This window comes from Hetaerina americana, unplaced genomic scaffold (genome assembly GCF_022747635.1).
Source record: "Hetaerina americana unplaced genomic scaffold, ioHetAmer1.1.p SCAF_2, whole genome shotgun sequence".
In the NCBI taxonomy this organism is placed as follows: domain Eukaryota; kingdom Metazoa; phylum Arthropoda; class Insecta; order Odonata; family Calopterygidae; genus Hetaerina; species Hetaerina americana.
The window spans coordinates 46,940,593-46,968,589 of NW_027286763.1; the positions used below are offsets into that span (position 1 = coordinate 46,940,593).

The window sequence follows — 27,997 nt, forward strand, 5'->3', positions numbered from 1 at the left end:
CTATTAAAGTTTAAAGATTCCCATACATTTCCAGTGAGAAATATTTTGGAAGTCTTAGAAAACTTGGTCATGGTTAATTTTTTTCTATTGTCTAGCACACAATTATATTTTGTGATATTCAAGTTCCTAACATATGATTTTTTTGTAATTTTCCTCTTGTTATGATTTTCATTGGCAAAGAAAAATTAAAAGTATATAAATGTTACTCATATCTATTGTTCTACCATGCGTGCTTGAATGTTTAGACAAAAGATGTGTAAAAACATGCTTATGTTATCTCATTATTATGAATCTAATTTAGCGTTAATGTTAGCCTCCCACAGTAATAATCAAAGATTTGTACTTAGTTAGCCTCAGGTATTGTAAAAATTCATAAATAACATGATATTGCTGTTGGTGAAAATCTTAGGTGTCTAAATTTGACTGTAAATGAGAAGACAAAATCCCTAGGTAACCTGGAGTGGTTATTATGGGTGGAGTGTTTCTTAGGATAAGATATATGTGTCACAACATTTTTCTGTAGTAAACAGGACTCTTCTTAGAATTCTTGTATAAAAATATGAAGTGGTAGATGGAGAGAGGAAATATTTTAGGGTTAAGCAAGGTGAGATGGAAGAATAGTAGGGATTATTGGAGTGACGCTATAAAGTAATTACCAGTGCAGGGGAGGAGAGCCAGCAAGAAGAGGCAATAGTACAGAACAAGAATTTAGAAAGAAGTATAATTAACTTAAGGACTGTGAGTGATTGAATATTATTGATAGAAGTGAAAACTGAACCTGAGAACTTAGACATTATTGTCTACATACCAGTAAGTAATCACATTGGAGAAGAAATAGACAGAATATATGATCAATTAGGCAAGGAAACATTTGATACTAACAGGGGATTGAAACACGGTTGTGAGCAAGTGAGGTAGGTAACTATGGGCTAGGACCAAAGAATGACCACAGGGAGGAAACAATAGTTTTGCAGAAGAAATGGTTCAATCATAACAAGTACTTGGCATAAATATTACAATATGCATAGGTATAAAAGGAAAATACTCAGGGATTTACTGCAATATCAGACTTTATTATGGTTAGGCACAGACTTAGGGATATTTCAATCAAATCATACAGTTCCCTGGGTGGGGATGCTGATTAATTTCAGATTATTTTTATCGACTTAATTGGGCGAGGTTGGGACTAATAGTCCCTTCTTCCACCTAACCCTACAATACAGACATTTGACGACAATCACATACAACCAAGCCCTAGATGGAGGGAAATCCACCTAGGTGGGAATCGAACCCACGACCTCTGGGTTGGTAGGCGAGGACGTTACCCCGCCGCCACCGAGGCCGGCATTATTAGTATTAGATTATAGTACTAACAAGTGTGTACTACACAGGAAGGTGAAAGGAAGTAAGAAAGAAAAATTCAAGTAAACTATTTAAGATAAGTTGGGAAATTTATCAATTGAATCTGGCAAAGATTTTAAGCCAGAAAGATTTGACATAGAAAGAGAATATGATGTAAATGAGGACAATCCAGGTCCAAGTTAACTCGATGATGACATAGAAAGGGCATTTAGGCAATTTAAATCAACTAATGCCATAGAGGTAGACAATATTCCCACAGAACTACTTTAAGGCTTACGCAAACATGGGAGGAAGAGTTTTAATTGACTAATTCATAGCATTTATGAGGGAATAATTGGAATGGAAGATCTCTTCATGTCAGAGTTAGTTTCTCTGTTAGGGGGAGTAAGGGAGGGGGGTTGAGTTGAGTACCAGTGCAACAACCTATTAGTGGGCTAGGGGAGGGGGACGGTATGTATTCGATGGTTTCTGGCTCAACTTTGTGGAAGTTTATGTTCATTAAATGAAGGACACAATGTATCCCTCCACCATTCTTAGTAATAACCGTGGAAAAAAACACATTGTGTTCTTCAGTTAATGAGGGGGGTGTATCTGTCTGCAATGGTTTGACCTTCATTAAGGGACGATCACTAGTCATCACTGCCTTGGTGGGGGTGGGATTGGTGCGGAAAGATATTGGAGTCTTTTAGTAATTTTAGGATGGGGATAAGGAGAGGTATATTGTTTCATTGACCTGCTCAAATCTGTCTGACTGAGGGGATTGCCACATTTCCAACTCCTCCAAAGCATTCAACCTGCATCCTTTCTCTTCTGTGTGAAGAATATCTGCTGTGAGGTTACTGGTATAATTCTTTTCCAAGAGGTGTTTGGCGAATTGGGATCTGTTGTCTTCTTTGTAAAGCATGATCGGTGTTCTTTAATCCTAATATCAAATTTCCCCCTGCCTGTCCAATGTAGATGGCATTGCAGTATGTGAAATTGAGCTTATAAACCTAGCTTTGCTGCATAATGTCAATTTTGTCTTTGGGTGAAGCCATCATGTTTTTTATGAGTAAAGTATGTGTTGAAAATGCTGTCTTGATTTTGTTCTTGGAGAGTATTTGTTGTTTCCTGAGTAAAATGTGGCCAGAAAAGGAATTCTTCACAATTGGTACCCGTCAAGTTTAGATGCGTGGTACATAGCTTTCTGGGCTATCTGTGTTTGTTTTCTGTTGTACACTGGTTGTCAATCATTATTTCCTAGTACCCATTGTTGACTGCAATTTGTTTTGTTTGTGACATTGGGATATTGCATACCCTGTGTAACATGGCATGACAGGATGCACGTTTTTGTGAATGGTGATGCATGGATGTAGAGTGGATATTTTGTTCAGAATAACACTTTTTTCTGTATATGGAAAGGTCAAACCTTTGATCAATTATTTTTACAGTCAAATCCAGGAAATTCAAGGCACCATCTGATTCCAACCCACCTGTGAATTGTATACATACATCTAAAGAATTTAACAAAGTTAAAAAATTGTCCAATTGTCTTGTGGATCCAGTCCTGACACAGAAGATGCCATCAACATATCAGAACTAAGATAACACATTTTTTTGTAAGGGTTGGTTTAAAGCAAATAATTGTCTTCCTCAATTGCCCATATAAATGTCTTCTAGGATGGGTGAGAGGGGTGAGCCCATGGCCAGGCCTTCTAATTGTCTATAATGTCTACCGTTGAACAAAAAAATACTTTGATTCACACATAATTCTAATGAGTCACACAATTCATCACAGGAGGTGGTGTTTTAGCCTTTACAAGGACTATCACAGATAGTTTCTGGGCTTCCTTCCTTGGGATACTTGTGAACATGTTGGTAATGTCAAAGGACACCATAATGCATTTTGGAGGTAGAACTATATTTTACAACCTACTCGCAAGCTCGTATGAGTTCTTGATACCATATTTCGGGGAAAAAGCAAGTTGTCTGAGTAAGTTGTTTACCTTATGAGCAAGTAGGTGGGCTGATGCAGAGATACTAGATACCACTGGTCGGATGGGGATATCATTTTTGTGAATTTTCGGCAGACCAAAGAATCTGGGCAATTTAGGATTCATTTGACCTAGTTTGATAGCATCACTTGGCTTTAACAACACTTCACATCTGGACAAGAATGTCTTGACATATCTCTGGTGTTCTGCAGTGGGATCACAAGGAAGGCTGACTATTTTATTAGACATAATGAAGTCTTCATATTTTTTTTACAAAGAAATCCTTGTCTAATACCACGTCCAAATTCCCCTTATCTGCTTTTGTGACAATGAGCTTATTTTTTGAAATGGACTTTTTTAAGAATGAACCTTAATTATTTCTCGTGATCCTATCTCACTTGTGGAATTTAATAAATTCCTGTATTTAGCTATTTACCTTGAAATTAACTCATTTGGCCCTGCATCTCCATTGCCAAGGGCTAAACCATAATCTACTGTGAAATGTTTTAGGTCCTCAATGGTTAATCGGACATTGGGACTGTACATGAGGCCTTTCTGGAGAAGACTCCATTCCTTGGGCGGGAAAGTGTAGTCAGAGAGATTGATTCCATCTCATTGAATTTTGTGCATTGAGGGGGCAGTTTGGACTCAGCTTCTTTGTCTTTGGTTAACAGCTCAATTTTTTTACACAGGGCAGTTCTTTTTTTAAATGCAACTTCACTTGCTCTCCCCCGAGCACCATCATCTTTCGGACACACCTCGTATTATAAAAATAGGAATACATAGGAGGGATAGAAAGAAGACTTATCCACAACCTGCACATGTCTCAGACTGCTCAGGTGCAAGCGATGGGTGGAGAGTCTAGATGGACAATGTTAAGGAGTGAGTTAAGACAGGGGTGTCCATTATCACCTAGGATCGTCAATATATGTGTGGATAAAAGTGTTAGAGAGGCTTTGGAAAAAGCTTGAGATGGGAATGAAAGCCCATGGAGAAGCCATATAATCAGTTTGTTCAGTTTGGTTTGCAAATGATGGAGCCTTTTTTTACCAGTCAGCTGAGGTGTCGCATGCATTTAAAGTAAGTTGAATATAAAAATAGGAGCTCATAAACTTGAACAGCTTGAATAGTTTACCTCTCTCAAAAGTGTTTTGGACCATAAAAGTCAAAGTAGTATGGCATTGTATTAAGTAAAGAAGTTTTCACAAGGATAGAACTGATGGCAGGGATGTTAAGTAAATGTGTTAAGAAAAAGCTCTTTAAAACTTTGATATGTAGTGTGATGTTGAGCTCATTGGAGCTAGGTGATAAGCACAGATTTGAGGCTTTTGAAATATAGATGTGGAGAAAGATAGAAAAGGTGATAGGGCCAGAAAGGAGAAACAAATGAGGGAGAGCATAATTTTTGTAGAGGAGAGTGGACTTTGTTTTTCAGGCCCTGCTATAGCTGCCACCGGGAAGAACAGGAAGACCTTCCAGAAGTAACTAGAATTTTGACTTCACTCTCAAATAAACATTTAAATACCATTTTTGTGGATGTCTTAACCATATTTCCATCAGAACAAGGACAGCCCACTCCCCTGATCAGACGTTTAACTATGTTTTCTTTGAGAAGCCCGCTCTAAGAGAGTTATATTACAATGAAACTACGATTTAGTTATAATTATTGGTTAATAAATAACTTAAATAATAAAAAAAATTCAATTCAACTAAAACAAATTAATTAATTAAAAAATGGACCTCACACTTAATACATATTTTTACAACATACCTTTACAAAAGGAATGTCAATTTTTGGTAGGTAGCACTAAAGCCCTCCAAGGATGCTTTCTTATTTTCCAGTGCCTGGCTCTGCAAAAAAGAAAAACAATAAAATTAGAATTGTGGTATTGTGAAAGGAATTGCACACTTAAGAGAAATGTATATGAAATCTGGTCAATTAACAGTTGAACGAAAACCTTTCATTAAGGTTGAGTTGTAAATACTAAAAATTATTTATAAATAAACTGAATTTTAAGTTTTGATGTCAGGCTTTTATTCCGAGTCATTGAGAAAGCCATAACGGCAATCGGCGGACCACTGACATCGGCCTGGTCAGTATGATAATTTATTTGAAAATTCCGGCTTCTACCCAGTGCGCATGGTAGTCAGCGTATTTAGTACCGCAACTGTCAGTCATATTAAACGATCAGGTGTTTAGTTGTTAATTTAGAGAAATTCTCACTAAATACTATTTTAATTAGACATTAATGGAATATACTGTGTAGTAGGATATTGCGTAAGACATTTTTATTTTGTATAGTGAGAAGCTAGATGAAAGAATGATCTTTTCAGTGCCATAGAGTTTCTTGATTAAGTCCGTGTTTTCATTGCAGCGTTATGCTTGCCGATGATACCGTGGAATGCAATCAGACAGTAAATGAAGGGAAAACAGAAATTGATGGCAGCAAGCCAAAGGAGAAAGAGAAAAAATATCGCAGTGCACCGCCAACAAAAGTGAGTGCAAAATATATAAGTAGGTATATTACTTGAAGATATTTAGTTCCAGACACTTATTTCAGAGTTCACTTTACAGGTGGTGATTAGAAGACTCCCTCCCACTATGACATTGGAGAAATTTATAGACCAGGTGTCACCCTTACCCGAAAATGATTACTTGCATTTTGCGAAAGCAGATGCTAGTTTGGGCCAACATTCCTTCTGCACAGCATACGTGAATTTTGTCCAGCCCAAAGATGTATTTATCTTTAAGGAAAAATTTGACGATTATATATTCATCGACAATAAAGGTATGAATCCATTAACTTGAAGCTTTATGAAATGTCAGCATAAGTAGTAATCTGTTCTGCATGCTATTTCCTCATTGCATTAGCATTATTTTAATCGGTGCTTAATGATGCCTCTAGTCAATAAAAACTACTAAAAGATTAATTTATCATGTTCACTTCCGCAAGTATTTTTTCGCATTTTCCGCTGAATTAATTAGGCAGTAAGATACTTTGTTGGCCATGTAATTTTCCCTATTCTCTAAGAGGTTGTTTGCATGTTAGATATCGGTAATGCTATGGATAATGTGTTTTGTAGGATGTTTATTGAATTCAATAGTATGACCTTAACCTGCCAAGATTGCAGTAGCATTGGTACATTCAAATAAATGTGTAAATTTAACACATTTTTATTTTTTATTAGGAAATGAATTTCCTGCAGTTGTGGAATTTGCGCCTTTTCAAAAAATTCCTCGGAAAAAGTCTAGACAGAGGGATCCTAAGTGTGGGACCATTGACACAGACCCAGATTATTTGGCTTTTGTGAACCAGATGAAGCAGACCGTAGAAGATCCATCTGACAGTGGCATCAAATCAACATGCGGGAAGTCATCACCACTGTTATCTGTGCAGGATGTGTTGGAAGAAATCGAAGCAAAGGAACGGGATAGGAAAAGTGAATTTGAAAAAAAATTATTCAGTTTTTGGGTGTTGCAAAATTTATTTGTGGAAGATTTGATTTAAGGCACTCCCAATATTTTAAGCCGTATTGCTGAATGCCTACTCTAACAATTCTGTTATATGTACACACAAATCTAAATTTCCTTTCCTGTCATGCATTTAGATTTTATTTCTTGAAAGTTTTACACAGACCACAGCCAAAATTTCACATTACCTGAGTTTTAATGCTTGAGCATTATCATCGGGTATTAACTACACAGTATGTCTTTCTCATATTACAGCAGGGGTGGATACAGGATTTTCCTTATGAGGGGCGTCTGCAAACCTCATGGTGTAAAACCCAATTTATGTGGTTAATAAAAATTTTTTGCATCTTATATTTTAGCTAGAAATGATTTGTGTGTATTCCTTCAATTATTCTTAATGATATGTTTCTTAACGAAAACATTTTAAGATGTGAAGATAAAAGAGATCATGGTTATTGTACTATTCTAGCGCAGTGGTAAAAAATATTACGTCTGATAACACTGAGATTTTTTGCTCTCAAAAATAAAATAAGAAAACAAAATAACTGATGCAGGGGTGGTTTTTGGATTGGCAATTTCTGGAGCATTTTTGGGCTAAATGTTACTTCTCACATTTCTGTGAGTATCTTCAGGAGTGGGAGGGGGGGGTTCATACACTGTGCCAGTTAATCTGAATTTGTTCTTGATAATAATAATAATTTATCAGGTTTGGTCACCATTTTCAACAGAAAGGTAGAGAAAGAAGTTGGTTATTGCATCACTCTTGGCACGATTATGGAAAACAAGGAGTACACCCTTTCATTAATAAGTGTGTCTTATCCTTAGTTTTCCTCAATTCTGAAAGAAATAGTATTTCTTCGTGAACCTCACTTCAGTTGCCACATCCCTTTTGGTACATAAGAGACGAACTGCATATTTTACACCTGGGGCCGATTGATAATGCTATCAGTCAATTTACCAATAATTTGAAAAAAACAATTGTAATATCAAGTATTCATTATCGACAATGCCTTCTGTGAAAAGTAGATATGAAAAGTGCCCCAACATATTTATTCCCATCAGGATTTGTAAAATGAAACTTCAAGATTTAAAAAAATTACTGGTAGATCTTAGAAATGGAATGATCATCCTTGAGCATCCAAACCTTAGTGGGTTTGAATTTTATAGCTGTGGTCTATAAAAGTTTCAAGAAATGAATACTGAAATGGGATCCCACAAAGTTTTTGTATATACTCATAGTTATGGATTTAGTAGTTAAGATGTATGGAAAGAGTCTACTCATTTGGAAACACCAGTTCCTGTTATGTCACCAAGGTTAAGCAACATTGGGCCTAGATGGAGGTTGGTGGGTGACTTCTTTACCTATGCCATGGTGCTATCATCCCCTGCCTGGCTATGGCAGGCAGGTATACTCCGGGTTGGCATAATGGGCCAAGAGGTCTCAAGCTCCCTGGGCCCCTAACAAAGACCACCTACTGTACCACTTTATTTTTTTGATTAAGGCATAAAAAAATTCAAAATTGAATAAATTTATACAATTTGAAATTAAAACAATGAAACAGTTCAATATGTCCAGTTTTCTTAGTAGTCAATTCTAAAAGTAGAAACAAATTGTTGCCGTGGGTTAAATTAATCACCAAAAGCAAGTTACCTTTTTATTATTTAAAAATAGAATACTGCTAACATACCAGTAGCTTCTTGAAACAGTATTTTTAAGTCAATTCTTTAATTAACTACTATTTTAATGGTGTTTTTTTACTTAGCTGAAATGGCATTGTTTCCAAATAATAAACTCCCATTATTCTACAAAGAGGATATTCATTTGAATTCACTTGCAAATGCAAATTAATTGGATTTTAAATAAGAGAAATTTTCAAAAACCTTGGGTATTAGTTTGATATCTGTGGATATGCCTACTTGTGACAAAAAAAATTGAAAATTGGTTTTCTAATGTGCTAAAGGGAAAAATCCTCATTTGTTTTAAATTTTCAGGTCGTAAGTCAACAACTCCCCTGATTGAATTCATAAAACAGCGCAAAATGGAAAGGCAGAGAATGAAAGATGAAAAGAAAGAAGAGAGGAAAAGGCGTGAGGTGGAGCGAAAGAGAGCCAAAGAGGAGGAGAGGAAGCACAGAAGGGAAGCCAACCGAGAAGCAATCCAAGGCAAGAGGGACCGGGAGAGGAAAGAACAGAGGAGGGAGGGGGGAACTCGCCATGAAGACAGGGTAATGTCAATATGTTATTTGGATTTTAAAATTATGTCATGTGCAATTGAATGTAAGTTAGGAAAGATTGGGCAGCAAACTTGGCTATGATTTGGGTGCTATTGCTGAGTGAAAAATATGTAAATATCTGCAGTTAGTCTATAATAATGTTAGGAAAAAATGGAGCATTGGCATTTCTTTCATTTAATCTTTCCTGCGACCTACAGTCTTAGGCTACCCATGTTTAGTGAAGCAGTGATATTATCAAAAGATACATTGCCTACATGGCAAGGCTCAGTTTACTAGTTATTGATTAAACATTAATGCTTGATTTGTTTTATTAGTGCAGTGTAGAAATTTCTTTTAATATTTTTCTTTAGAATATATTCACCAATGGAATTTTAAGGGAATGGATTCTTATTTTAGTTTTTTTTCTGAGCCTGGTAAAGTATGACAAACTGGAGAGGAATATTTCAGGAAACAAGATGACCGCCATATAATAAGTATAACTTGTTATGGATTGTCCAAAATTTATCTTGATTAGGTAAATATTCTGTAATGACCTATAGGTTGAGCTGTGCAAGGAGATGTTCTGTTCGCAGGTTTAGGATTACATAATTATTAACGAGCTTGTAAAGTATTATGATGAACCAGTTTTAATTGGCTGAAGTTCTCTAAAGTATGGAAGATGGTTCAGAAAAAAATACTGTATTTCCTGGCCCGTAAGATGCACTTATTTTACTTCAAAATGTGTTCTACAATCAGCCTTTGTCTTATGGGGTACAGCAGTATAACTTTGGTGTATACACACCAGCCAACTTGCCCAAAAAATACTTACTATTATGTATTGTAGTTTGGTGTCTAACAACCCCCTGCTACACACCATAGCAGTAGGTTCCAGGGTACTATGCAATGTACTTATTTCCCACATCAGTCATAGAAAATGGTTGCCTTAATTACAATGTGTTAATGAGGAATTGCTGTTTAAGGGGTAAGCAACCAAGTGAAGTTCCTAGGCCTTTTGAGTTCTAGAATTTTTTAGCTATAAGTGAAGTCTCTGACATTAACAAAAATTCATCCCTTCAGAACTCATTCAAAGCAAACGACAATCCAAAGACTTGAGTCGTCAGCACCCATCAACATGGGAAGATGTGTTGAGGAGGTATGAGGATATAAAGTTCATCATTGGATCTTGAATATTTATTCCATATGAATTGGGTGACATAAAAGTTTTAGTATTTCAGTGTAGTTTTACTTAGGTACTTAATGGAAGGCATTATGGTGAAAGTTATTCTGGTCCAATATTTTGCATGTACATAGGTTCTTTATTGTGCAGCCTTCAGGCATTACATTAATGAAACATAATTATCTTTATAGGGCATTTATTCTTATTGGGAAAATTGCCATTGAGAAAGTGTGTGGGTAATTAGAAATGTTCTTGGAATGGAATTGAGGTAAATGACTAACCTCATCTTAACTTTTTTAATATTCAGTGTAGTCTCCGTGTACACTATTGTACTTAGTCCAGTGATGTTTCAACGTCTTGATCCTATCTCGAAAATTGATTCCTTCAGGCCTGCAAAATACCTGTCTATTTCGGCTGTTAGTTCTTTGTTGGAAGAGAATCTCTTTCCACTGAGGAAAATTTTGAGCTTAGGGAAGAAATGGAAATCTGATGGAGCTGATTAAGGCAGATGTGGCGCCGATTTTTATCGTAGTTCTTATATTTTTGCCATGGTAATGATGCTTGTGTGTAGGCATGCATTGACTGGATGAAAGATGACTTTCTTCATTGCCAAACGTGGCCTTTTTCGTGCACCTTTTGCTGTAGTTGGTCCGGAAGGTTAGTGCAGTCTTGTCCAGTGATTGTTTGACCAGTGGGAAGATAATCTATTGGCAGAATCCCTTTCGCATCACAGAGAACTGAAGCCATCCCCTTTCTGACCAGCCAATTTTGCCTTTGCTTTATTTGTTGGTGGTGAATCAATATGTTTCCACTGCTTTGACTGCTGTTTGCTCTCTGGGGTTTAGTAGTAGACCCAAGTTTCATCTGTGGTCACAAACCGGCACAGAAAATCTTGTTGGTTGCTCTTAAAACAAGTCAAACGTTGTTTGGAAATTTCCATTCTGATGCATTTGTGATCCTGCATCAAGAGTCACGGCACCCATTTAGCGGATAACATTCTCATACCCAATTCCACAGTGTAAATGTGAAATGCCTGTTCAGATGACACCCCTACTATTCAGCAATTTCTCACACTTTCAGTCGGCAATCCTCCATGACCATTTTATGCACTGTTGCAATAATTTCTGGGTTAGTGGCATATTTTGCCTGACCAATGGACAGATCATCATCTAATCTGTCCTGACCAAATTTAAACTCTTTTGTCCACTTGGAAACAGTTGAATATGAAGGAGCAGAGTCCCCCAGAGTGTTCTAAAAGTTGGCATAAATTTCCTTTGCTTTCATACCTTTCTCTACGATGTATTTAATCACTGCCCAAATCTTAATTTTTTCCATCTTCACAAATCACTAGATGGGAACAACAACAGAGAGGCATCCGCACCACAGATCTCTTCCCATAGCCCTGACACGTTGCATGTATACTCATATAGGATTACTTATTACTAAGTGGGACTCTTTCCGCTAGCGCTGACATCTGGTGGTGATTCTGAGAACCTTTCTAACTACCCTAGTACATTTTCAAGTTTATATCGAAAAAGCCTCTTTATGAATTAGCAATTGGTAATGTGACTTTTCCTGAACCGAATTTTCTTTTATCTGGGAGCCACAAAATGTTATGAAAATTGAAAAATAAATCTACATTCCAAATTGTATGAACATTATTAACTTAAAACTGTTGTTCAATTTGTTGCTGGCAAAATTCTCATTATTGAAATTCAATTAAATTAACATAGATATTTCATGTTCACTTGAACTACCATGTGTGTTGTTGTATTGGATATAGATTGAAAATAGTTTTCAATTTTTTCTTGCAATTAGATTTCTGGGTCTAGATTGAAATCTGCTTTGAGGTGAATTTCACAGTAAGTGTTTCACAGTAAAGTTTCACACCCCATATTTTGCTAAATATTTAGATTTATCGTGTAAATGCACAAGGTCTAAAGAATAAATTTTGGAGTAGAGTATTACCTTTTTTGTTACACAGAGTGCAATGTTAATTCATAATACTTCATTTATGCATAGAAACATGATTCTGGGCATGGCTCGAAAACCTCTTCAGAGAATCATCATTCTCCGCCCCCTGGTGGTGGTGATTCCATTAAGCAGAAAAAGGATGCCGATTTCTGTTATGATGATCTTGATGATGATGAAGAAGAAGAGGGCGTTGATGAAGATGAGGAGGACATTGATCAAGACCTTTACGATCAAGAACAAACTCAAAAGTTAAAAGAAATTCTGAGGATAGGCACTGTCTGTAAAGGATCTGTAAGTAATATTATTTTATAAATGTGGGTCGCGTTAATCCAGGGGGTAGAGTGTTGGACTGCTGTCCGAAGGGGCTAAGGTTCGATTCCAGGGCAAGACACTCTGGGCACCTGCAGCTCCACCCAAGCTATGTGATTTTTTGGGTACCAGGTCTTCCTGGGAAACAATATCCGGCATGGAAAGGAACTGGCCCCCTTCCTTGATGTGTGAATTTCACATGTGGTCGGGCTTAGCACTGGGTGAACTCTACCAACACCTACCAAGCTGACCTTTGGGTTGATTACTGTGTTTATGGTTTTTTTATATATTGGATTAAAAAGCAAAAGACATGGCTTGGCTTATCTGGTCCCAAAGTTTCTCATTAACTAAGATATATGGTCTCTGGTCATCAACTACCTTTCATAATTCAATTTTGAATTTGTCACCATTTTACCTTGGCCATCCATGATTTATGTTTCATTTACCAGACCTATCAGTCATGGATTATTTCCCTTGCATGTGTCCTGTATGTGCTGGTTTCCACCAAATGAGTGACAAGGGAAATATTTATTCTCATAAGCAGTAGGACTATGTTAGCATCTATCACACTAAGATAGCTTTTTACATTTTTTTAGTCTCTTGCATTGATAAATTTCAATGTCATTTTGCAATGATAAAGTACATAATTAGTAAATACATTTATATTTTCTCCTCTGATCTGTTGTGTCGAAAATTCTTCCTTGAATCAGCTTGTACTTATCCATCTAAAGAAAAGCATAGACTTAGTTAGCATCAGCGGAGATTATCCGATGGTTGAAATGATGTGCTGGTTGACTGTCTTATCCTCTTGGTGAACCCAATAGGTTCCTTCCCTTTTAATCTTCCTATCCTTCTTAGTGAGGATCGGGATGGTGTGGTGGCTAACATTCTTGCCAACATCCCACCCAGAGGGCCCGGGTTTGAATCATGGGTGCGGCAGATATTTTTCAGTGGTATCCCGATCCCTACTTGAGGTGCTTTGTGGAGAGCACTTTGAGTGAGCATGTCATCTGTTGGATGGGACGTTAAACTGTAGGCCCCTTGGCGCATTTTTTTAAGAGTAGGCTAATGCCGATGCCAGGTTTCACCACCCTTCATCGTTTCCTGTCCATCCCTAATGGTGCAAATGACTTCACTTGTCGGTCACCTCCCCTAAAACTACTACTATCCTCCTCTGTAAGCATACTCACTTGCCTCATTGCCCATGTGCCAAGTATTACGATACTTCTATGGCTCTTGTTGTCTCAGCTATCCATTTTGAATTCAGTAGGTTAGGTGGAGGTTCAATTGTTCAGTTTTTTTCCGAATCCTCTAAAGCAGGCTTCACCTCCTACTAATCAAAGTAAGCTAAACATTGAAAAAAAATAATGAAAAGTAAGTGTATGTGAAATAAATATCGAATATTTGGAAATTTTGCCTGGGAAATTGATCATGGATATTTTTCAAGAAGTATGGCAAACAGCCATTACGATGATAATATTTTATTGACCTGTAATTTTTAATGGAATGTAGTACATTTGACAAAATCTGAAAAAAAAGGAACTAAACTCCAGCTGTTATTTAAGTGAATTGTTTGGATGTAGTTGGTTTCTTGTTTTGTGTGAATTGTAAAGAAAATATTTTGATGTATTTCGTTTGAATAGAATTATCTATATGAAATTTGATTGGCTCACAATTTGTTTTTCATTCCTCCTTCTCTTCAGGAGAAAGGTTCTCATGGAGAATTTAACTCAGATATGGAGGTTACTAATACAAAAAAAGGCTCAGAAAAAGGGCATGTGACCAGCTATGAAAGGAGTAGAGGTGGAGGGGATTGGGAGCGAGGAAACCGATCTCAAAGATTGTCTGGGTCATATAATGAAGAATACCATGGTGTAAGACCAAAGGCCAATCGATCTGAGGGTGGTGGTCATGAAAGAAGAGGAGGTGCCAAGGAAAAGAAGCAGAATGATCAACGCCAGTTTGGGGAAAGCAGGTGAACACACATTTATTTTTCTTGAATTACCATTTGAATGAAGTATGGAGGCCACCGTTTTGTTTTTTATCTATAATAACTCGCTAATGTAATTTCCTGGGTGAATTTGGTGTTTCATGACTTGTAATATGGTATAAACTGGGTTGCTATTTATATTTTCAACCTAATAATGAAAAAACCGTAATTCATTGTTGAAAATGGCTTAATTGTTTTTCAAAGTGTACTCAATGGTAATCAATACAATTTTGCATGCCCTTAGACCCATTTTGTATCACTTTTTCCATGCCGAATGAGTTTTGTGATCCTTAAAAAACAATGCTGCTGGACGAATCAGATATTTTTCTGATGAAAATTTTTTTACTGCAGTTGCTAAAACCAGTTGTAGGAGTGACCCCTGGCTTACCCATAACCTTGAAGATGTCCTCGTTTAATCCAGAACAGAATTTTGGCGAATGTTCACTTGCTAGTAGTTGTGTTGAGTGAGGGTGATGTCATGCTACTGCATTTCTTTAACAAAAGGAAAATATGAGCAAAGAAGTTTATTTGTGTGTTCTGATAAATGTGGACAAGGCATGGATGGTAACTGTGCCATCTGAAAGCCCATAATTTTTCCGGCAGAATGGTGCACCAGGCCATTGGAGCCATGTGGTGAAAAATTGGTTGTTGAATAATGTAGATACGTTTTGTCCATAGAACTTGGCCTCCCAATGACCCATATTTAAATCCATTGGACTACTATGAGGGTTGCTATTCATATTTTAAGCCTAATAATGAAAAGACAGTAATTTATTGTTGACAATGGCTAGATTGTTTTTCAAAGTACAGGTATTCTCCATGATTATCAATATACTTTTGCAAGTGCTCAAACCATTTTTTGTAACACTTTTTCCACTCCAATGGAATTCTGATTGGTGCACGAGCATTTTTTGCCAGAAGTGCTTGGTGAAATACGGAAAAAGAAGTGACAATGAAGGATCATTCTTCATCATGAAAATGCAAGCTCTCACTGATCGTCTGTAACAACTACTTATTTGACTCACCAAAACATCGAATTGATGGGTCATCCTCCGTACAGCCCTGATTTAGCACCAAATGACTTCATTTTATTCCCGTTTATCAAGAAAAAATTGCATGGCCAATGTTTTTCGGTGTGGTACTTCAATCGAAGTATTATGAAAATTATGCAAAAGTACATTGACTATCATGGAGAATGCTTAAAAAAATAATAAAGTTATTTTCACACATAAATTACTGTCTTTTCATGAATTTTTAACAATAAATTACTGTCTTGTCTCTGAAAGAAATGCAGTAGCATGACATCACCCTCGCTGGACACAACTGCTAGCAAGTGAACATTTGCCAAAATTCTGTTCTGGAATAAATGAGGACATCTTCATGGTTATGGGTAAGCCAGGGGTCACACTCCTATAGTTGGTTTTAGCGACCACAGTAAAAAAATTTTCATCAGAAAAAGATCTGATTCGTCCAGCAACATTGTTTTTTAAGGAACCCAAAACCAGGTTTCAACATTCAACTTGTTTAGCCCCAGTGGCTTAAGAAAGCATCTGTGTTTTAATGGTATAAGACATCATGGTATCAGAGGTCCTCCTCCGTGGTCTTTTCACTCACATCGACAACCAACCACAATTTTCAGATCAATTACCCTGGATCCTTCAAAATTAGCTCCTGAGTCCGTTGGATGATGTCAGGCATCCTGACAATGAACTCCTTTGAGTGAGTTTTCCTTGCTGGTGTTGCAAAACCATTGTCAGACATTTCCAACTCATTCTACTTTGCAGCGACATCATATATTGTTGATCTCAGGTACCCTAAGAGCCAAATACCATTGATCTCAGGTACCGGAAGAACCGAATAATACCTGTCGCCAAGCTGCATGTTCACTTCCTATTATCCTTGTTCTCAGCATTGTGACCGTTTTGTGGTTATGGCTGTTCAGTACATACATCAAGCTCATTTGGTTACCAATGGCGACCTCTACATGTGCTATAAAATGGTGGGAATTTCAAATTGAATTTTGTCCAGTTTGACCCTCTATGCATGTGAATAACACCTGCTATCTTTTTATTTTTCAAATTCTTTTTGGCAGGCATAGGGAAAAGCCTGGCAAAGTGTGGTTGGCTAAGAATGAAGCAAGACACCAAAAGCTTTCTGAAGATAGAATAAGAATACAGAGAGCTGATGGGGAAAGAGGAGGACACCGGGACGAGCATTTGTCAGACAAGAATATGCCTCAGGTTAAAGGGGAGGATGCATCGGATATGGAAACAAAAACAACCAGTCCAGTGTCTGAGGATTTGGGACAGCCTTCCCCCTCTTCCCAGGAGACTACACCCTCAAGCGAGGTTGAGGATCTTGTCAGTGTCCAAAGTGAACAGAAGAGTGGTAAAGAGGGGCCGGAGAAGTCAAGTGCAGAGCCTGAGGGTCGACATAAGAATACGGCATCTTCAAAGGGTTCACGGGACTCCATGTCGTCGTCCAACCAAAACACCTCAAATGGTGAAATGAGAAGGATGCGCAACAAGGTGGGTACATCGCGGGACTCAGGGTCGCTGAAGATGATCAAGAACAAGGTTAGTTTCAGCCCAATTGATGCTACCTGGAACCTAGCACTGTTTTGGGCTTCAGTGAGGGGCTTTGTTTTCTCCACTTTGTCCCTTTTTAAAAAGAAGTGGAAAGTTTTGTTTTGCCTTGGCTGTTGTTGTTTCACCCATTGAGCATACTTGGGGCACACCTTGCATGAAGCAATTTTGGAGCATGGGATGCTTGCAATAACTTTGTAGAATATCACCAATTCAATGCTAGTGATTTTTTTAATTATTTTGTAGCAGTTGAATGGCTTATAGGAGTTAGGTTAGGAAAAATAGAAATCATCTTCTTTGGCTGCTAACATACTAAAGGCGTGGTTAATTGTAGTATCACTGCTTAGCATTGGATGATCTCATTTTAAGATGAGGAAGTCATGATCAGTGGTTTACTGTGTTGGCTGAGTAGTTTCCTTAACCCTAAAAATAGTCATTAAGGAGAATACATGTACATATTAAAAAACCTTTTCAAAAATTAATTTTTTTAATGAATAACTATATCAAATCCACACATAGTTTATGTTTTAACTAGGTGGAATTCTATCTAACAGGGAAAAAATTGTGTTTCATGTAAATGCTCCATTAATTGTTCCTGATTTTGTTCTATGAAGAATTTTCAGATGATGTAAGTCATGATCTGAAGATATTGTTCAGTAATGAAGGAAAAATTATTTTTTTTAAATGTTGACATGCATTCAAAAGTTGTTTCTCTGGGACTTATGCAGAGAATAAATTGGTAATAGCAAGTGCTACCATTGCAATGGCTGTAGTCATTCAGTATTATAAGGATGCAACAACTGTATAAACATAAAATGGCATCCATATCTTGTGGTCAGGGATGTATATTTTCCTCCACTTAAGCCCGTTTATTTATAATGCCATGATTCATTTACTTTCTGTGGGACTTCATTTCCATCAGACTATTTCTTATTGCTCATAAATGGCTTTAGCTAAAAATTCTGGCCATCACAGAATATGTGCTTTTCAATTGATTTTATTACCAGTGATGAATAGCTAGATAGGTGTTTAATACCAGCTGTGTCAATAGTAATAAGCCTCTAATTAAGGGTAAATGTGAATATGCCATCAAGAGATAATAAATTAAGATTTTTAATTATTCTGATGACTCACTTCAATCTGTGGAAATGCATAATGATATGTAAAGAAAAAATACTATTATTTATATAAAGGAGCTAAGATAGGATTGTTCTACCATCTCTTTCCTGACACCCTGGATTATGAAACTGGAAAACACACTCTGGATTATGTGTCGCTGTAAGGTAGTTGATACAGAAGATAATTGTGTTGCTCAGAAAAAAAATTTACATTCGGCATTGCTCTCATATTTACCTTCCCGTATAAAATAAAGGTTGGCATCAAAAAACCTAATAGTTTACTTCATTATTTGTGTCTATTATCTTTGGTCTTTACGATGGTCATCAGTCAGTGACACTCGACAAGTAATTAGGTTTGGTATTAGATGAAGCAAGCATTGAACCAGGAGTATTGATATTTCCCCCTTCTCCCATCAGGCTTTGAATGAGAGATGAGCACCTGAAACATTATGTTTCTACTTTGGTCATGCGGGTCTGTTAGTTTTAATGTTATATTACATATTAATAAATATTTTGCAGAGCTATTTGAATATCATTGTATCAGCATGTGTAGAAAGTAGGTAATTATGTACCTGAAATGTGATTATGGATATGGGACAGCAACATCAGCCTTGCCATAAGACATTTTAAGAAGTAAATTTAGAAAATTAAAAAAGAAAAATTCAAAAAATGAAAGCCTTTGCATCAAGAAATCACAATGTCAAACTATGCCTTAACATAGTATGTAACACCTAGCTAATGATGCACCATGTTCATGATATCAAATTGGTGTATTCACCAAGGTTAACTACTAGAAATTTCAATGTGTATTGTTACAGTATGGCATTGCATGCTATGAAAGTCATGCAAGGTCATAAATAATGTATGTACAGTATATCATGATTAATAACTTTCTGGTTGATATTTGTATCTATGATGGGAAATACCATAGCAATTGCTGTACAAGGCTGAAAGTCACAGGAATTTTCTGATTAGTGATTATGAAATTACAATTGCTAATGATGGGAACTTGATGTCATGAGTGACATTTTTTAGGAATTTTGAGCTCTTATTGTATTGATATTTCATGGTATGCTGTTTTGTGAAAATTTCATATTTTCAGTAAAAATATACTGGATTTTACTGTTTATATCACAACATGAAATGATTAGGGCCCTTTTCATAGATAGGCATTTATTTATGGTTATCATCTAAAAGTTAAAGCAGTAGGCCATTAATGAACATCGACATTAATATATAGGTGTGCAATATATGTTTGCCTTTATTAAATATTCCAATATTATGCATTGGTTTTATTCATCATCATTTATTATAGAATATTCACTGATGAAACTATAATGGATGAATACACTGCAAAGCAATTTATTTTTATAGCATTAGTCCAAAGAAAGCATATTTTGGCCTTTACAATGGACAATTAATAATGATAACAAACACCCAAGCCCTGGGTGGAGGAAAACCGACCCAGGTGGGAATCGAACCTGAAACCCTTGGGTTGGCAGACAAGGACATTACACCGCTGCCACCGGGGCCAGCAAATTCCATTATTTTTAAAGTTAAATATGCTGTCTCTTCTGCTTTTGCCTTATTCTAGATTACCATGCTTGCAAAATTGGAGAAGTAAACTCTTAAGCACACTGGTTTAATTTGTAGCATCTGCTTTGTTGCTGTGATGTTAATTTCTCATGGTACTTTTATCACTTTATATTCTTGATGCTTAATTTGTTCAGCTAAACCATAAGGATTTAAAATCCAAAATGTACCTTGCCTCTTTCCAAAAAAAAAATTATTTTTACAAATGTTACATATTACTCTTTCAGCTCTTTAGGTCATTGCAAGGGCTTAAAGAAAACTACTGTAGTAGGCTAGTATACAGTGTAAAAATTAAAGAATTCCACAGGGTAAAAGTATTTGCATTGACCAGGATTCAAACCTGGATCCCTTGATGTCCAGTCAAGTGCTTTAACTAGTTAATCAATCAAGGTGTCCTAATTTTACTGACATTTAATCATCTCTAGTTCCTGATTCTACCCTAAATGTTAAAATTAACTTTATTGTTGCTTAGTGTTTTATGCCATTTTATTGGCCTCATTTAGTTCAAATTCATTACAGCATCTATTAACATTAATGTGCCTACCAATGTGGAAAAATGCATCATGTTCATTTTCTGCTGGGGTTGGAATTAAAACCTATTTATATATCTCCCATTGCATTGATTACTTCTCTATTTCATGATTTTTATCCGGAACTTAACCCCAGTGAAAAATGTAGCCTACCCCCAAAAAATTTTTTTTCATTTCTTTAGAAAATTTTCTATATACAAGGGTAATCCCAGAAGTACCCGACCCAACAAATAAAAAACAAAAATTTTGGAAAAAATGTATTTATTTGGCTGTGTAGGTTTTCGCAGCAGTGGTTTGAAGTATTCTGCATTGTTGGGTTTCACCGCCTTGTTGTTTGATTCTGACAACAGTTTCGCCGAAGTTGCGTTCGGCAGTTTCACCTATCGGCCATTTCAGAACACCAATGGAGTGAACCCGGTCACAAGATCTTATTCCAAAAAGCAAACATAATAGCAAAGGAGAGTAGATACTACCCACAATTAATTAGAGAAGCAATTGAGATCGCAAAAAACCCAGAGAACATTAACAGAGATGAAGGCTACCATCTCCACAATGCGTGGGAGAGAGTTCTCTGGAAACGGACCAATCAGTGAGCAGGCACTAGACGGGACCACCTATATAAGGGTGGCAAAATTCCGAGTCCCTCGTCTTCAACCTGAAGATGCCGAATGCAACTTCGGCGAAACTGTTGTCAGAATCAAACAACAACACAATCTCCTTTCAGCTCTATAAACTTTGCCCAGCGTTGTTCAATAAGTTTGATACCCTTTTTATAATAAGAACTGCCTTAGTCCTCAAAATAGTCATTAACTGCCGACATCACTTCTTCAGGGTTAGAAAATCTTTGACAACCAAGCCATTTTTTCAAGTTCGCAAACAGAAAATAATTCAAGGGGGCTTAATCTGGCAAATAGAGGGCATGAGGTAGCAAGTCAAACTTGAATTCATGAATTTTGGCCATTGCAATAACAGATTTGTGAGCTGATGCATTGTCTTGATGAAACAACACTTCCTTTGTAGCCAAATGTGGCCACTTTTGCTTGATTTCTTCGCTCAAATGTTGCAATAAGTTTGCAGAATACTTGCCATTGATAGTTTTTCCTATTTCAAAATAGTCAAAGAAAATAATTCTACCTGCATCCCAAAAAACCGACGTAATGGCCTTTCCTGTAGAAGAAACAGTCTTTGCCTTCTTTGGAGACTGTTCTCCCTTTTGAATCCAATGTTTGGTCCATTTTTTACGTGTGTCACAACATACTACATACATGTGTGTTGAAAGCATGCAAACATCATTTGCTTAACATGTAAAAGAGTAAAAGTACCATAAATACTAGGCAGTGGTAAAATTTAAAACCTGTTATAGTGTGGTTTACTGCTGCTTGTTTTATTTAGCTAGCTAGCAATAATTCTCATTGACTTTTTATGCAATTTAAATAGATGTGATAGATCCCACTGTGCAACTCCTTTTTTAGGATTGCAATAAAAATGGATGCCGTAGAGTAGTGATTGATCAGTTCCAGTTTTTTCAGTTCTGGAGCTAGTTTTGCTTCAATTCCATTATTTCCAATGTATGGACAGGTTTTGAAGTACTGACTGCATTAGTGAACAAAACTATCACCATCAATGATATTATCACCTTATTAGGTGATTTTATCACAGTTTGTTATTAATTTCATACTATTGCTAAATGTTATATAGTCGTTTTTTTAAAGGTTCAAAACTAAAGATGCTTATACAAAATGCATAGCTTCACCTGTTGTGCACAATAAATATTTCATGATACCTTTTAGAACAACAGTTTCCTAAATTTTTTCATGGCACTTCGCATGGGAGGGCTATCTCATCGATTAAAATTAGTTTCTCATATTTTTTAGATTTGTAGCAAATAGTTTTAAGATACTACCTGTGCAAAAAAAATGAAAAAAATACAGTCCTTGATATACCAGCAATGACTGTGAATGTCGAAATCTAGGTTTTTACTTACATTTTTACAAATTGTTTGCTACATCAAATAGTTAACATTTGAAAATAGATACCAGTATCCATAAAATTACACCCGAGATCCTGAAGTATAAAATAGTTAGTTAAAGCATCATTACTTGCCTTTATTTCCTCAGGTGTTTTCTTGATCTCCCTTCATGTTACACAATTTTTTCCCTATTTATATGTAAATTTATAAATAGCTTTTATATGCCTCAGAATCATCATGCAGGTTTAGTTGAAAAATAAATTTTCCAACTTCAGTACCTAAGATTTGCTTAATGTGAATTCTTAATTCATATTCTGCCCCTGACCCATAGCCAGGATCCATCCAAAACTAATAAAATAATATTAACATGGCTTTGGACTTTTTAAGCTTCATTGGATGACCACGCACACATAACACTTACCATTATCCTGCTGTCACCCGTAATTACTTAGAAAATTAAATTCACATAAATAGTTTTCTACTATCTAGCTTCTTCTTGTATAGGTATATGGGAGAACATAAGGTAAGCAAGGAAGGGGTAGGAATAGGATAACCATGTGGGACGGAATGAAGGAAGTATGTGGAATTGAAGAGGGGCTTTTTGTAGAGTTGGATTGGATTTGGCAGTGTGTTAGGTGAGACAAGGAAATGTATAGTTGCACCGTTGAATAGTCTGTGTCCATCAAAAACTTACCTTAACTAGTGGAATACCAATGATAATAATTCAGCCCTTAGCATTAATTTAAGTTGTTAACATATGCCAGGTTTCTTTTTTGTTTCACCTTCATCACAATTGATAAATAGGGGAGAGGAAAAAGTGTAATGAATTAAAGGGTACATTTCCAGGGGAATTATTGGTCAGTCTCTCTTCGCTAATTATTGTCTGTTCTCTTAATGGCTTTTTTAACCTTCAATGACTAGGTTTCTAGGATTTAGTTTCCTATGGTTAGATTTGGGATTTAACACTGCCACCAACTACTCCCCTTGGTGATACTCCCCCTATCTTTGTGATACGTTATAGCCTACTTAAAAATAGTACAAATAATTCTCATTGCTCTTATGCCATTTGTAAAGAAAATAATGGATAAATAACTGCTGAGGAGATGGCAAGAGGAATATTATTCTGGCATATTAAAAACTATATCAGGAGTTTTTCAGATAATTAGATTGAACTTATAGTATGCAGCTTTCTGATGAGTAATCATGTATATTGGTGGGATATTGGCATCGGCATCCTTTTGTGGGTGTAAAACATATATTTCTTCCCATATTCATGTGGATTTATCAGTGGAAGAATGTAACCAAATGCAATGAAGTCAAATAAACCAGTGCTTGAATGAAGCCATGAAAGGGGAGTTCTGCTCTTTATGTTTTTTGTTCACAATATTTATGTACGTTTTTCTGTTTTGTAGGTTAGGTACTCACATAAAAGCTGAGCTTGAGTTGAATTGAATAAGCTACCCTTTTGTTTGTAATTATTTATTGTAGTTTTAACATCAATTTAATGTTTGGCAAAATGCATCACATTAGTGTGACTTATATAGTCAAGCTGTCTCCATGATATTTGAGTTTTCATATTCTGTGTAGAAAATTTTTTTGTTTCAGACTTGTTATATTTAATGAATTTTCTGTCTCGTTAATGCATTTTTAGTGCAACATATTAAAATCAAAGTGAGGAAGAACCCATGCACGATTTCCAACTGTGTTATAGCAATAATAATTCAAAGTATATCCAATTATTGGTGATAGAATATGTAAGAATAATGTTTCAAGTTGGTAATCTCATGAACCCCACTGTGAACGATCACAGTTGCATTGGATCATTTGCTGAGACCATTACCACATCCAAGTTGTTCCCTTCCTTCCAAGTTGTTAGCTTCTTTGATTTTGTAATAAATGTTGGGGCTTTTCATTTATTTATTTAGCCTTAGTCCGAAAACAGCACTCTGGCCTTTACATCGGACTATTAACAAAGAATAACAATGGAGACGATTACGTCATAAGTGTATGTACTATATTTCCAGTTGCTTTTTACTTACCTCTGTACCCCTCAGAATATGTAGCACAGTTGATACTTGAATGTATTGTAAAGTAAAAGGATGGCTGACTCACATAGTGCAGTCTGGGCTTTATGGAGGGTTGTCTGGTTGCTCCCACCCAATTTATGAATCAGGTTCTCTAACTCTGCAGCAGATCATCATTTTTTAATTGCTGTACACCAACATAGACCCTTGATTATCCTTTCTCTTCTGTCATTTGTTTTTGATGTCATGTTATCAAATGCAATCTTTCTTCAAGTTATCACATTAAGCCATTGTATTTAACTTTTTGTTTTCCAAGGCATGACTCAACCAAAAAATGCATTTTCAATTAAACAATTGTGCTCATCACCTTCCTCATCTTACTTGTTTCAACTTTTTTATGGCAATCAAGCCCATGCATTCCATTAGAAGATCTCTCTCTATGATACATAGGTTGTATTGTATGTCATCATTCACCACTATTTGTCTCAAGAAACTCATCTCCTTTCTTCTATCAGAGCTCCCATAGAAGTGAACACAGTTCCCAAATGTTTTTTTGACCTGTTGACATGTTAAGTCACCCTAGGTAAGCACAATTTTCTTAAGTTTTTATCCATAATCATTTCAAGAGCCCAAGACTTTGGCGCCTAAGATATGGAAAAACATATCTTAACATCAAGGTAGATGAACTTTTAATATAGACCAAAAAATTCCTCACATGATGATGCACACCAACTGCACTATTTCAGATAAATGCATCTGAGAAAAAACATTCAATATAGATATATAATTACAATGCATTACCTACATTTTTTATTTTATTGAGTCAAAACAAAAACTGCAGTAGGTACACAAAACCATAATTCCAAAATACCTAGTGATGTAATAAGAGGCTTTGTAAGTGCCACAGCATGAAACTTAGTGAGAAATTGATAACCTTAAATCATTGAAGGAGGAGTGGTTCCATAGACATGCAGAGATATGAAAATTAGTATCAAAGTAATGGATCTGAAGCAAGGCCTCTGCAATGAATGAAACATTTATTCTACCAATTTCGTAAGGTGTGCAATTGATATTTGTTGTTGGTTTCTGGGGAAGGGTAGGAAAAGTAGCTAAACAGGTACCAACAGAAATTTTTGCAGCAGGTACACTAACAACTTTGTAAAAGAAAAAACAAGTGTGTAACAGCTATGAAAAAATTTGCAGCTAGCTACTACCTAACCCTGCTTTTGAATGTCTATTACATGCCTATCTTTTTGATGAAAATTTTATCTATAAGGGAGGTCCTTCAAATTGTTTCTCAATCAAGCAGCTTCCAACAAAGTTCAGTGTTTAACTAATAGCCCAGCATACACAATCCTAGACATCATTATTGTTGAATGGAATGGTATTATTTTATAACAAGGGTCCCAAGTCAGATAATTGTTATATTTCACCCCAAAGTGTAGTATTGAATAAAGATATGCTCACAATAGACTCCCTTTTCTGCACCCATCTATGCTAATGAGAACCACGTATTGAGTTAGGCAGTCTTTGGGAAATCCACAATTACTTGACTCTTTATGTGAAAATGTTCAAGTAACCTTGATATCTAAATTGATGTTGTGTTTTCAGGCATGAAATAATTAACTTTTGTCGTGGACACATTTTTTTGCAAGAGATTAGTACATTTTAAAATTTTAATACAAACTTAAATTAGTGTTTTTAATGTCTTAATGAGGCTGCACTGCAATTGTTAAATCATGGAGCAGATCTTAATATCTGTTAACAAAAATTGTGATGCATGTTGGTGTAGTAATTTCACACATTTTGGCTCTTATAGATGTAATGAATGTAGTTATGACCACTGGGGATTTGTAGCACTTCCACTTTCTATCAACATACCTGCACTGATGCAATAATTTGAAAGGTTAAATAAATATTTGATAGAACATACCTCTCTGAAATGAGTTATTTTGTGTTTTAGGATCGACCATCAATTGAAATATATAGGCCTGGTATGCGGCGGTTCAACCTTCAAAAGAAAGAGGCAGCTGAAAATGGTGGAACTACAAAAATATCTGGAAATACTGCAACATCCAATACTGATGGGACTGGTGATATAAATTCTTCAGGAATTAGTTATTCCAATATGCATGGTACTTCAGGCAATTTCAAGGGAAAGGAAAGGGAGGACAAAAGAAGAGTCAGTGGTGGAAGAGGTGGTGGTAATAAACGCAGAGAAGGCTCTTGGAAGCAGGGCGATGATGGTGGCAATACTAGACATGAAAGATCCAAGGGGAGAGAAGATCGAGGTCGAGGAAATTGGGGTCAAGGAGACTCGGTGAAGAGTTGTGGGGATGGAAATGCAAGGGACCGGTTTGACGACAAGCCCTTGAAAGAGGATCTTGTCGAAGTGAGATCTATGACTTTCAAGAGGAGTGTTAGCAGAGATTAATTTTTTTTCAGAGGCAATCATTTACATATTGCTTCAGGAACTGATTGATTCATAGTTCAATAAAATAAAAATGTTATGAATATGTACACTTTTATTTAATAAACAATTACATAATTAAGTTAACTATACATTTGTCACAAGTGAACTACTCATCTGGAATGGCTTCCAAACCCTGCAATAGTACAAACCTTTCCATTAAAAACAATTACCACATACAATGTAAGGTTTCAAGTAAAACTTACTCACATTTGCTTTGTAAGTATCACCGCTCAGGCGCCCGTCTCTTACGTATAGGGTTCTATTGAATGGGGTTCCAGTGTCTCTTCTGAAGGCCTGAAAATTAGTGAAAAATGTTACGTCTCCCTCTGGGCTTAGCTATAGATCAAACAAATATTTATCAACATTTGATTGATCATTATAAAAGTCAAACTGCAAGTTGTAACGTTTTAAGAGCAAGCCCTGCATGCACAATTCAAGTAAAAAATACAAGACTCTAAATACGAGGAAATTGCGAAAGTCTTGCAAGCAAATTATTGAATTTTTACCAGACTACTTCCGGAGTAGTCTCAGTGTGAACATCAGGTAAGATTACATTAGTATCGTTCAGTTTTCTTTTAGACTTTTTGTGGCCACCTGAATGAATAACAATTTTGTGAGCCGAAGTGGTTCGATAAGAGGAAAAACTCATTGAAGCTATGACGATATTCGTGAATACAAAACCCAATATTCCCAATCCAAAATATTCGTCAGAGTTCAACCGCGAAGTGTCTAAAAAACGTAAATTTCATTTTCCCAGAATAGAGGGTGCGAGTAGATGGAAACAACATTGATCCGTTTATCTCAACGTTCCGAATTCAATCCAGATTTGTATTCAACATAGACCAACAGATTTATATCATCAGGAAATATTCAATAAAATCATGAATAAATTGTCCGTAATATTAGTATGTAGGTTTGTTGTAAGTAGAATTAACTTACGTTTCCATTGACAATTTTATTTAGGCCATACACACATACGTGTGGAATCGTCATTGCAGCCATAACGATGCCGAACGCAGGGATTATTTCAAACCACATTCTCCACTAAATTAAAGTTAACTGTCTACAGTTATTAAGTCCAAAGATATAGCTAAATTCCAATGAGAGCAATCACTGAGTGCGTCCCGAGGGGCTATATGCTTCTAACAATTGAAAGGTGAATTTGAAAAGTGAAGTTTAAAATTCGTGTAAAATGCGGCATGATGCGTTCGTCGCATTGAGTGTTGGAGCGAATG

General features: G+C 36.2%; 1 protein-coding gene and 1 long non-coding RNA gene across 3 annotated transcripts; one reads left to right on the top strand and one right to left on the bottom strand.

Annotated features, from left to right (window-relative positions):
• Positions 1-5,504: 5,504 nt before the first annotated feature.
• On the top strand, positions 5,505-26,849 carry Upf3 (UPF3 regulator of nonsense mediated mRNA decay). 2 transcript variants are annotated; one of them, XM_071584690.1, is made up of 9 exons: positions 5,505-5,613; positions 5,711-5,831; positions 5,911-6,124; positions 6,525-6,776; positions 8,800-9,032; positions 12,220-12,462; positions 14,184-14,455; positions 16,563-16,998; positions 26,253-26,849. In XM_071584690.1, the coding sequence occupies exons 2-9, from the start codon at positions 5,715-5,717 to the stop codon at positions 26,721-26,723; spliced, it is 2,238 nt and encodes a 745-aa protein (XP_071440791.1). In that variant the 5' UTR covers positions 5,505-5,613; positions 5,711-5,714; the 3' UTR covers positions 26,724-26,849. The 2 variants fall into 2 exon arrangements, with proteins under 2 accessions (XP_071440791.1, XP_071440790.1); XM_071584689.1 differs by having other exon boundaries at positions 16,563-17,046; positions 26,253-26,848.
• On the bottom strand, positions 26,797-27,898 carry LOC139687502 (uncharacterized). The gene is made up of 3 exons (XR_011700641.1): positions 27,702-27,898; positions 26,970-27,056; positions 26,797-26,895 (listed from the first exon to the last, which is right to left on the bottom strand). It is a non-coding gene; the product is annotated as an uncharacterized lncRNA (long non-coding RNA).
• Positions 27,899-27,997: the final 99 nt, after the last annotated feature.

What these genes read in the sequence shown, in the direction of transcription:
- Upf3 (XM_071584689.1), top strand. Translation starts at nt 5,715, where the DNA reads ATGCTTGCCGATGATACCGTGGAATGCAATCAGACAGTAAATGAAGGG. An exon ending in AAAGGAACGGGATAGGAAAA is followed by an intron (nt 6,777 to 8,799) that starts GTGAATTTGAAA and finishes TTAAATTTTCAG; the next exon opens with GTCGTAAGTCAACAACTCCC. An exon ending in GAACTCGCCATGAAGACAGG is followed by an intron (nt 9,033 to 12,219) that starts GTAATGTCAATA and finishes ATTTATGCATAG; the next exon opens with AAACATGATTCTGGGCATGG.